The sequence below is a fragment of the Penaeus japonicus genome, unplaced genomic scaffold, assembly GCF_977035675.1.
Source record: "Penaeus japonicus unplaced genomic scaffold, GWHDUDI00000001_assembly GWHDUDI00000011, whole genome shotgun sequence".
Lineage (NCBI taxonomy): Eukaryota > Metazoa > Arthropoda > Malacostraca > Decapoda > Penaeidae > Penaeus > Penaeus japonicus.
The window spans coordinates 42,834,216-42,846,076 of record NW_028234413.1 but is presented as its reverse complement, the minus strand read 5'-3'; the positions used below and the strand labels follow the sequence as shown (position 1 = coordinate 42,846,076).

Below are 11,861 nucleotides of genomic sequence, written 5' to 3'. Positions count from 1 at the left end.
TCCCCACCCACCCTTCCCCTTTCGTCCCTCCTTCCCTCTTATCCATCCCCTTCCTATCCACATTCTCTCCCTGTCTCCCTCCCTCCTTTCCTCTTATACATCTCCCATCTCGCCCCTTCCCTCCCTTCCCCTCTCCCTGTCTCCCTGCCCCCTCCTACCCACACTCTTCAACATTCACCCGTCTGGAATAGTTCCCCTAAATGATAATACGGAGATAGGTCGGGCAGAAACCCAAACATTGCCGTCAAGGGGGAGACAGCACCCAAATTTCAAACGTTTTCTTCCACATGTATAGTTTTTGCAAATTCAATGAGAGAGAGCGGTCAGGTGTTCCAAACTGAATCTATTTTTTTTTTTTTTTTTGCGAAAGGTAAGGGACGTGTGTTTTCATGATTTTTTTTTTCTTTTTTCTTTTCTTTCTTTCCTCCTGCTTTTATCAGGGTGTATGTGTTTTGCATCCCGTCTGAAGGCTTGTGTTGTGTTGCCAGGCAAGTGGATGGACTATGGGTGGGCGTGTCTGAATGTGGGTGTGTGGGTGTATATGATGCGTTGTGTTGTGTGTGGGGGGGGGGGGGGGGTGTTGTTTTGTTTGCTTTAGTAGTTGATTTTTTTGTTGTAGGTTGTTTGGTGTGTGCAGGGGGAGGGGGGGGGGGCTGGGTCTTTGGATGTTATCTTTCATCTGGCAGACAAATTGTCGTTTTCTTCTTTCTCTTATTCCTATTCTTTTTTCTCTATTGGTTCTTTCTTTGTCCATATGTATATGTATATATAAATCTCTCTCTCTCTCTCTCTCTCTCTCTCTCTCTCTCTCTCTCTCTCTCTCTCTCTCTCTCTCTATAAAAAAATATATATAGATATATTATATATTATATATATATATATATACACACACAGACACACACACACACACACACACATACACCACAAACACGATGACACAACACACACACAACACACCCACACACACACACACAAAAGCTTTACACACCACATTATATATATATATATTATATATATAGATATATATATATATATATATATTATAATATATATATATACTATATATACATATATAATATATAAATATGATATAATATATATATATATATTGTGATATATATATGGAGGTATATGTATATATATATATATATTTATATATTATATAGATATATATATATTTTTTTATATATGTATATATATATTATATTTAATTTTGTTATATATAATATATATATATATATATATATATATATATTATATATATATATTTAATAATATTATGTATCTAGTATACTATATATATATATATATTTTAAATATATATATATAAGTATTTATATAATATGTATGTGTATATATATATGATATATATAATATATATATATATATAATATATATAAATATATATCTATATATATTAATAATATATATATATATATTATCTTATAAAATATATATATATATACAATACATCTATATAACCATCCCCTATAAAATATATTTATAAGTATAATCTAATATTATATATATATATACATCAATAATATTATATATAATAGTGATATATATAATATATATATATTTTAAGTATATATTATATATATATAATAATATATACCTAATATCTATATATATATATATAGTATATTTTATATATATAGATATTTAATAGATTAACTATATATAAATATATATATATATTATATTGTGTTATATTCATAACATATACAAAAAACCATTATATTGAATTTTCTATATATACTATATATATATAATATATCTATATATATCAGATATCTTGTGTGTGTGTGTGTGTGTGTGTGTGTGTGTGTGTGTGTGTGTGTGTCTGTGTCTGTGTGTGTGTGTGTGTGTGTGTGTGTGTGTGTGTGTGTGTGTGCATATAAAGTTCATTAATTTCAAATTCCTCAGCGATATGTCTATACTATAATCATACCATAGGAAAGGAAAATAACTTCTTTATTTCCAATGATAATCCTGGCAAAGATTTGTTTTTATCATTAATATGCATATGAAACTATTTCTGATACTGATGATGGAAATAATAGTAGCAATAATGGTGAAGAAGAGGCATATTGTTAGTAGCATGTCATAATGAAAACGCAAACAAATATAGCATTCTGAATATATGATATTATATATATATATATATTTTATATTATATATATTATATATATTATTATATATATATATTTATAAATATATATAAATATGTATATATATATATATAATATATATATATAGAGAGTTATATATATATAAAGAAGTTATATATATATATATAACAGATATATATTATAATATATATATATATATATATAATAACTGATGGCTGATTTTTTTTATAACGAAAAAGGTATGGCAGTATTTATGATTTATGCTTAATTACATTTATTATAACTACAATAATCAAATACATTTATGTTATCAACCCCGGCTATATCTTTATCAAATCATACCTCACCGCTATTTATCATCGATATGATAATCATGATAATCCTAATTAAAAGGGCCAACAATTAAAAAATTACCTTTCGGTTGATCAAAACAGACCAACACCATTTTTATTTTCTTTACGTTGATCAAAACAGACCTCAAATCACAATGACTTTCTCATAGCAAAGATCGATCATCCACAAATTAATTTGTACCTCACTAACGTAAGCCACAAACAGACATCCTTGTTTATGTCGAACGTTTCTTAACAATAGAACAAGGATAGAAAGAATTATCGAAGTTAGTCCTGAAAGAAAGAAAACGGGAGTAGAGTGTTTTCACGTACCAGATGTCCACGACAATGGATGCATGTTTGTGTCTTCATATTTTTTGTTTGTTTTTGTTTGTCTATTTTCTTTACATTTTTTTTTTTTTTTATTGTTATCATTATTATATATATATGCTATCTTTATTATTATGATTATTATTTTTACTAGTATTATCATTATTATTGTTATTTTCATTATTGTCATTATGATTATTGTTATCATTATCATACTCATCATTATCATTCTTATTATGGTTGTTAACATCAATATCATTATCAATATGATGATAATAGTTATTATAAAATCAATCATAATAAGGACGATTATAATGATATCAATAATGATAATGATGATGGTAGTGATAATTATGATAATGTTTGATTAATTATTATCATTATTTTGTTATTATGATAATTTTCTTCAACGTTATCATCTTATATGATATCCAAAAGGATAAGAAAATCTATATCTGAAATAGAAATAAAATAGAACCATTAAATCCATAAATTTGTTCACAGTAAGAATCGTTTTTTTCTGTTTGAGAAAACACTTTATTCATTTGATTCATTCTTTTTTTTTTTTATCTTATCATTATTTTATATTTACATATTTATTGATATATCAGTTTATCTATTTTTATCATTTTATCATTGCTTTATTATCATCTATTTATTTATCTCCTCATTAATCATTAATTTAATCACTACTTAATCATTAACAAATCATGAATTAAATCATGAATAAATCATTAATAAATCATTAATTAATCATTATTAAATCACTAATTAATCATGAATTAAATCGTTAATCATTAATTAATCATTAACCATTAATTATTAATTAATGAAATCATTCATCATTACTCAAATCATTAATCATTAATAGTCATCAATTAAATAATTATTTGTCTTTAATAAACGCATGTTTTATGTGTTGTCCTTCTCGACATCTGTTAAATCATGTATCATATTTTTATCTTTTATTCTCTTGGAAAACTCATACATTTATTTCCTTTTATTTACCTTTTTTTGTCCTTATTTATTCCTCTTCGACGTATTTGAAGAAGTATATATAATCTTGCCTTTTATCTTCATTGTGGTTTATTATCTTTTTCTGCTTTCTCTTCTTTGAATTTCTTTTATATTCTCTTCTTTGTTTCGATTTTCTCTTTCTTATCGTACGTTTTCGCTCATGTCTATCTTCGTCAATTCTTTCTTCTGTTATTATCTAACAGTCTTATATGCTATCCTTCACTTTTCATTCAGAAATTTTCTCCCATTTATTTATTTTTATTTTTTCTTTACTTCAGAAATTTCCTCCCATTTATCTAATTTCATCTTTTCTTTACTTTTCCTCCTGTAGGAAAAATAAAGAAAAGATACAAATATTATTTATTTCATTTTATTTTATTAATTCTATTTATTTTTTTCCTTCAGGAGGAAAAATAAAGAAAAGATAAAGAATAATTTATTTTATATTATCTTATTCATTTTATTTATTTTTCCTACAGGAGGAAAAATAAAGAAAATTTAAATATTCATCTATTTCATTTTATTTTATTTATTTTTTTATTTCTTTCCTTCAGGAGGAAAAATAAAGAAAAGATAAAAACGTATCTATTTTATTATATTTATTTTCTTCATCTTTTTCCTTCAGGAGGAGCCTTGTCTGAAGAACCGTACTTCGTGGAACCCATACAAAATGTCACCATTGCTGCTGGAAGGGACGTGAAGCTCTCCTGTGTGGTGGACAACCTCGGAACGTACAAGGTATGGTGGATGGAGTTCATGCGCTTCACTTAAGGCCCTTTTTGGGGGGGTTGATGCACGTCTCTTTGGCCCTTACGTGGGTTCGTTCGTTCACGCGTTCGTTTTTTTTTTTTTTTTTTTTTTTTTTTTTTTTTTTTTTGAGGGGAGGTTTTTTTTTTTTTTTTTTTTTTTTTTTTTGGGGGGGGGGTCTTCTGGAACGCGTTTCGTCAGTTCTTTCACGCGTTTTGAAGCCTTTTTTTTCTTCTTTTTTTATTTTTATTTATTTATTTATTTATTATTTTTTTTTTTTAGGGGGGTTGGGGTCATTCATACATTCTCGGGTCTTTTATAGGAGGCAGATGCTCGGGGGGAGGGGGAGGGGGTGGGTGGTGGGGGGAGGGTTGGCATTTCGAAATGGAAGAATAATGATGATTATGATATGTCGTTGTAATGTTTTGTTGATTAATGTGAGGTTTTATCTTGGGGTAAAGAAAGAAGGGGGGAAAGAGAGAAAGAGAGAGAGGGAAGGGGGGGAGAGATAGAAAGAGAAAGAGGGAAGGGGGGAAAGAGAGAGAGAGAGAGAGAGAGAGAGAGAGAGAGAGAGAGGGAGAGATTGAGTGAGAAAGAGAGAGAGAGAGATAGAAAGAGATAGAGAAAGAGATGGAGTCAGAGAAAACGAGACAGAGAGAGATAGAGATAGAGAAAGAGATAGATAGATAGATAGACAGATAGAGAGAGAGAGGCTGAGTGAGAAAGAGAGAGAGATATAAAGAGTTAGAGATAGAGAAAGATAGAGATAGAGAGAGAGAGAGCGCAAAGTTAATGTCGTACACGTTTGCTAAATCATATACGTTAATCCGTGCTACTGGATTGCCTTATAATTACACACTGAGATGAGCTAATTGAAGCACGTGACACGGAATATATGTTTATTTCTACGAGTAACCTGGTGCAGTCATACGTGTTATCGGAGAGTCATTTCAAATAATTACATGTGAAGCAGTCTGAATGGACTCACTCATGAACTTATTTGAAATGAAATGACAAAAAAAAAAGGTCTGAAATATATATCTGATCACTGTAACTTAACCCTTTTAATTTTTTGAATATTATATTATGTTATTTTACTGACAAATTGTAATTCATGTATAAGGACAAGTGACACCGTTTTCCCTCATAGAAGCCTTCGGTTCTATAAAATATCTTATCTTTCACGTCATAGGAAGTGAATAAAATTATAGTACTGACTATAAAGATTAAATTATTCTGGATAATTTGAACATATATAATAGCAACTTTGTATATAGGAGAATATCAACTATAATAAATCAACTAATCAACTAAACAATGATAGAAAATATAATACTAGTATCACATAAAAAAAAAAAAAAAAGCAACGATATAGTCATAAAAAAGTGACCATAAAACTACACAACAATCCATCATTCTCGATAGATACATTCATAGCGTGGGCGTATCCATGGCAACCAAAGGATGGATTTCGTCTTGTTTTCTCTCTCGGGAATCGATAAACGGGGAAAATAATGGTCATAAATTGGCCGTTTACTTTATCTACAATATAAGCCATCATCCGAGCTATATTTTCCGCCATATCAAGGGATGTCTCACACCTATCTGCTTGGTGAGTGATAGTTAGCTTTCTCTCATTATCTCTTACGTGCTTCTCTCTTCCTTTCCTTTCTTTCTCTTCTTCTGGTTTTGTTTCTTTCTGTTTGTTTGTTATTCTGTAATAGGGATAGTGACGATATATATGTATGTGTGTGTATATATATATATATATATATATATATATATATATATATATATATATATATATATATATATATATATATATGAATATACATACATGTTATATTTCTATCTATCTCTATCTATCTATCTGTTTCAGTCCATGGGTTTTCTGCTAAAGTATTATTGAGAGATTCTTTATCATTTTGAGAAATCTTTATGAATTGAAATGAAATAACAAATAATAAATAACTGAAATAGACAGAGAGAGTGGGAAACAAGGAGAGTGGGGGAGATGTAGGGGGGGGGATAAAGCGGGAGGGAGATAAGGCGAGAGGGAGAGAAGGAGGGAGGGAAAGAATAAGTGAGAGAAGGAAGAAGAGACGGAGGGAGGGAAAGAAAAATGGAGGAGGAGAGAAGCAAAGAGGAGGAGGAGAGAGAGAAAGAGAGAGAGAGAGAGAGAGAGAGAGAGAGAGAGAGAGAGAGAGAGAGAGAGAGAGAGAGAGAGAGAGAGAGAGAGAGAGAGAGAGAGAGTGAGAGAGAGAGAGAGAGAGAGAGAGAGGAAGTGCTGAAGGAGAAAGAAAAAAATAATAATTTGTCTGCGTGCATGACTATATATTGCATGGAAATTAATACGGGTTTGCACAAGCTCAGGTATGCATGAGTATAAGAATTACCATATATTTATACAAATAAGCATTGCAACAGCATACAGTATAAGAATATCAGTGTTTCCTCTTTTTCCCTTTCTTTTTCTCCCATATAATTATACCATCTTTTACAATATTTGCTTCATATCTACCATCATATTGTCCAAACAGTCTTCCTAACAAAAATAAGCACTGTTTAAAAAAATGCTTTGCGAGATTATGTGTTAATCTTCTTCAAAATATTATTTGACCAAACACGCAAAGCAATCAACCAGTCATACAAAAATTTTAATATACCAACGCAATGATTCAACAATTGCATAATATAAAACATAGACCATATGATATTAAATTCAGGGGGGGTCGCTAACCCAATGTTATAAAAATGTAAAACCCTTTTTATGTACATTTAATAAATATCTAAATGTGTGTGTGTCAACATATACATTTTTTTTTTCTAGAAATAACTTTAAAAGCCATATCATATAGCGAAAGAAAACATGTTTGTTTGATGTCATAATACAGTTTGGGTGTTCCCTAGATATTTGAAAAAAAAAATTAACACCTTAGTCTTTTGAAATCTTATTTATGATATGTCTTAAAGACTACTGAATAATTAAAAGGAGAAGACAAGAAAAAAAAAATATGTATTGATAATAATGACAATGATAACTTATATTCATGATGTATCTTAAAGACTATTGAATATTAAAGAGAGAAGACAAGAAGAAAATTGTATTGATAATAATGACAATGATAATTATGCTGATAAAAACGATGATAAGTATAGCAATAGTAATGACACTGATAACTATAATGATAAGGATAAAAATGATATTGATATTGAGAACATAGTAATAGTAATATTTACAATAGTTGTTATGATAATGGTGATCATGATTATAACATTATAATGATGGTAGTGATAATCGAGTAAAATGTTAAAAACAATACTAATGATAATAATAATGGTAGTGATGATGATAACAACAACAAGAATACTAATGATACTGCTAATGATAATAATAAGCATAATTCCAATAACAATAATAAGAATGATTCCAATAACAATAATGATAATGAAAAAACTAATGATGTTAATGATATCTGTAATGCTAATAATAGTAGTCATAATATTAATAACAGCAATGATAATTATGATGATCATGCTGATAATGATGATGATGAAGGTAAGGATGATAATATTAGTAGTAATAACAGTAACAATGATAGTAATGATAATAACTGAAGCAATAACAAATCAAGAATAACTATGGTACTAAAAATAATCACAATAATGAAAGTAATTATATGTATGTATGTACAAAAACCTAGCTTATAATCTTCACTTTGAAGATATAATTACCATACAAAAATCAACATCATGCATCCTATTCACATCTTGCATTCCTATTGCACTGCTCATCTCTTCATAGGACTGTAATTACTACATATTTTACTCCCTTTAATATGGAAACAGCTTATAGAAATTTCTGTTGATATCACCACTTTATATTGAAGCAGTAGGCATTCACTGTGGCTCCGTTTGCGAGGCTTTGAATTTTCTGGTTCAATCATATACATTTGCCCTTCGCTACCCATTATAGATTCTGGTCTCGTATCTTTACTTTAATTCCTTGACATTTCTATTTCTTTTTTCCCCTCCCATTGCTCGTTTGTCTGTTTTTTGTATCTGTCTAAATGTAGTTTTGTTTCTTTGTTTGTCTGGTTCGATTTTGTTAGTAGGTGCTGGGTCATGTTTATGTATATATGTATAAAACTATATATATATATATATATATATATCATATATATAATATATAAATATATATATATATATATATATGTACACACACACACACACACACACACACACACATCTAACACACACATCACAACACCCCATATTTATAAAGTGATATATACATATATATATATATATATATATATATATATAATATAATAGATATATATATATATATATATATAGGTATATTGGTTGTTATGCTTGTAAACATATACATCGATATATACATATATTAAAAATAGTAGTATATATATATATAATATATATATATATATATATATATATATATATATATAATATAAATATATATATATGTATTAATAGTAAACATATTACATATATATATATAGTATATATATATATATAGTATATATATATATATATATATAAATATATATAATATGTATCATATATATACATATATATATATAAATATTATATTATATATATATATATATAATATATATATATATATATATATATGTTAGACAAAACATATACATATATATATATATATATATAATCTAATTATATATATATATATATATAATATATATATAAATATATATATGTACATATATGTACATATATATATATTCATAAATATCTATATATATAGAAAATCATATATATATATATACTATATATATAATATATATATATAAATATGTAAACATAAACTTATACATATATATATATATAAATATATAAATAATCTATATATATATATCGAATATAATATATATCTATATAAATACCCACTAACATATATATATATATAAATTATATATATAATCAACGTCTCAAAAATATATAAATCTATACATATATATAACAACTAACTATATATATATATATATATAACTATATATTATATATATATTAATCAATATATATATAATTATATATACCAAACACTCTAATCTCAAAAAAACACTACCGCTATATAAATATATATATAACACAATATATATATTATATATATATATAGAATATATATATATATATATATGAAGAGTATGATGTGTGTGTGGTGTGAGTGTAGTATAGAACACACACCCCCACACACACACACACATATATATATATATATATCAAATAATATACTAATATATATATATATATATATATATAAATATTTCATATATAGATAGATAGATATATAGATATATATAATATATATATCATAAAAATATATATAATATATACATATATATATCTTTTTTTTTTTTTTTTTTTTTTTTTTGTTTTTTGTTTTTTCTTCTTCTTCTTCTTTCTTTCTTTCTCTCTCTCTCTCTCTCCATCCATGTATAAATCTCTCTTTTTTGGTCAGTCGGCCTATCTCCCCCTATCCTCTTCTCCCTCCCTCCCACCATCTATCTATCTTCTTATCTAGTGCTATTAATGTTCCCTCTTCTTTTATCTTCCATTCCGACACTTCCTTCCCTCCCCTTCCCCTCTCTCTCCCTCTCCCTCTTCCTCTTCCCGTTTGCGTGCGATTTGCCTTTGACAATGGGAAAATTATTCTCTTTTTATTTCCTTTTGCCTCCTCCCCATCTTCATCTTTTTTTATCCCTGTCCTTCATTAAGCTTTCCTATTCCCCAGGTGTTCCCTCCCCCTTTTATTGCGCGTGCCTCGCTTCATCTATCTTTCATAATTGTCTAGTCTTGCTTTTCACTTTATATTCCTCCCTCTTCATAAATATTTGGCCTTCAGTTCGTCGTCCCTCTGTTCTATATGAATTTTAACTATCTTCAATTTCTACGTTCCGCAGTTCTCTTTCTCTCTTTGTCTGTCTGTCTCTCCCCCTCTCCCCGCAACTTTCTCTCTCTTGCTTTTCTTTTCTCTCTGTCTGTTTGTTTCTTCCTCTCTCTCTCTCTTCTTTTCTCTCTGTCTGTTTGTCTCTTCCTCTCTCTCTCTATCTCTTTCTCTCTCTCTTTCTCTCTCTCTCTCTCTCTCTCTCTCTCTCTCTCTCCCTCTCTCTCTCCCTCTCTCTCTCTCTCTCTCTCTCTCTCTCTCTCTCTCTCTCTCTCTCTCTCTCTCTCTCTCTCTCTCTCTCTCTCTCTCTCTCTCTCTCTCGTTCTCACTGTCTGTCTATCTCCGTCTCCTCACCTCTTTCTCTCTCTCACTCTCGTTTTTTCTCTCTATCTGTCTGTCTCTTCCTCTCTATCTCTCTCTCTCTCTGCTTGTCTGTCTTGTCTCTCTCCCTCTGTCTCTTCCTCTCTGTCTGTCCGTCTGCCTATCTATCTATATCTCCCCCTCCCCCCTTTCTCTCTCCCTCTTTTCATTTCTCGATTCTTGTCTTTTGTCAAGATATTTTCCTCCTCGTTTTATCTCATACAGTATTTATTTTCTTGTTATCCGCTTGCCCTTTCTCTAACTTTCATTATATTCCTTCTTCTGGTCCTATCTCCACATTCTCTTTATTAATATCTTCTTTTACTTATCATTTCCTTTTCTTCTTTCTTTTTCTGACTTTCTTAATTTTTTTTTCTCTCTTTTACTTTATATTCTTCTCTTCACATTATTTTTCTTCTTCTTTGTCTTTTTCTGTCCCTCCTTCGTCTCTGTTTTACTTTTATCTTTACATAATCTTATTTCATTTTCTTCCTTTTTCTCTTTCCTCCTTTTTCATTTTTTTTTTCATTCCTTTTGCCTATTATCTTACTCACTTCTCTCTTTCTCTATTCATATTTCTTCCCTTTCATTCTATTTCTCCTTTCATATTGTTTGTCTGTCTCCCTCTATGTGTCTATCTGTCTCTCTATCTCTCTATCTATCCACCTATCTCTTACTATCTGCCGTCTATACCTCTCTCTCCTTTATCATCTGTCTCTTATCAGTTACTCTATTTTTCTTCATACTAACGTTCCTCTCTTGTCTTTCTCTCTCTCCTTATCTCCCTGGTATTCACTTCCTTCATTTCTCTTCCTTCTCTCTTTATCTTCTCCTTATTTATCTTCATATATCTTTATCTTCATCTTCCTCATCTCTTGTCTCTTTTCATTTACTCACTTATCTCTCTCTCTTTTTCTCCATTTCTCGTCTGCTTTCTCTCTATCTATTTTTCCTTATTTTCTTTTTATCTTTCCTCTCATATTTCGTCATTCCTGTTTTGGCTTA

The 11,861-nt window shown here is 28.8% G+C and overlaps 1 protein-coding gene across 1 annotated transcript in view; it reads left to right on the top strand.

The window, feature by feature from the left end:
- The first annotated feature begins 3,742 nt into the window (after positions 1–3,742).
- The window catches only part of LOC147471051 (lachesin-like), a 216,437-nt gene continuing 208,318 nt past the window's right edge, over positions 3,743–11,861 (top strand). Inside the window, exons 1-2 of the mRNA XM_086541471.1 lie at positions 3,743–3,836; positions 4,440–4,552. Coding sequence (XP_086397597.1) covers positions 3,743–3,836; positions 4,440–4,552 — 207 coding nt within the window. The remainder of the gene's footprint in view (positions 3,837–4,439; positions 4,553–11,861) is intronic.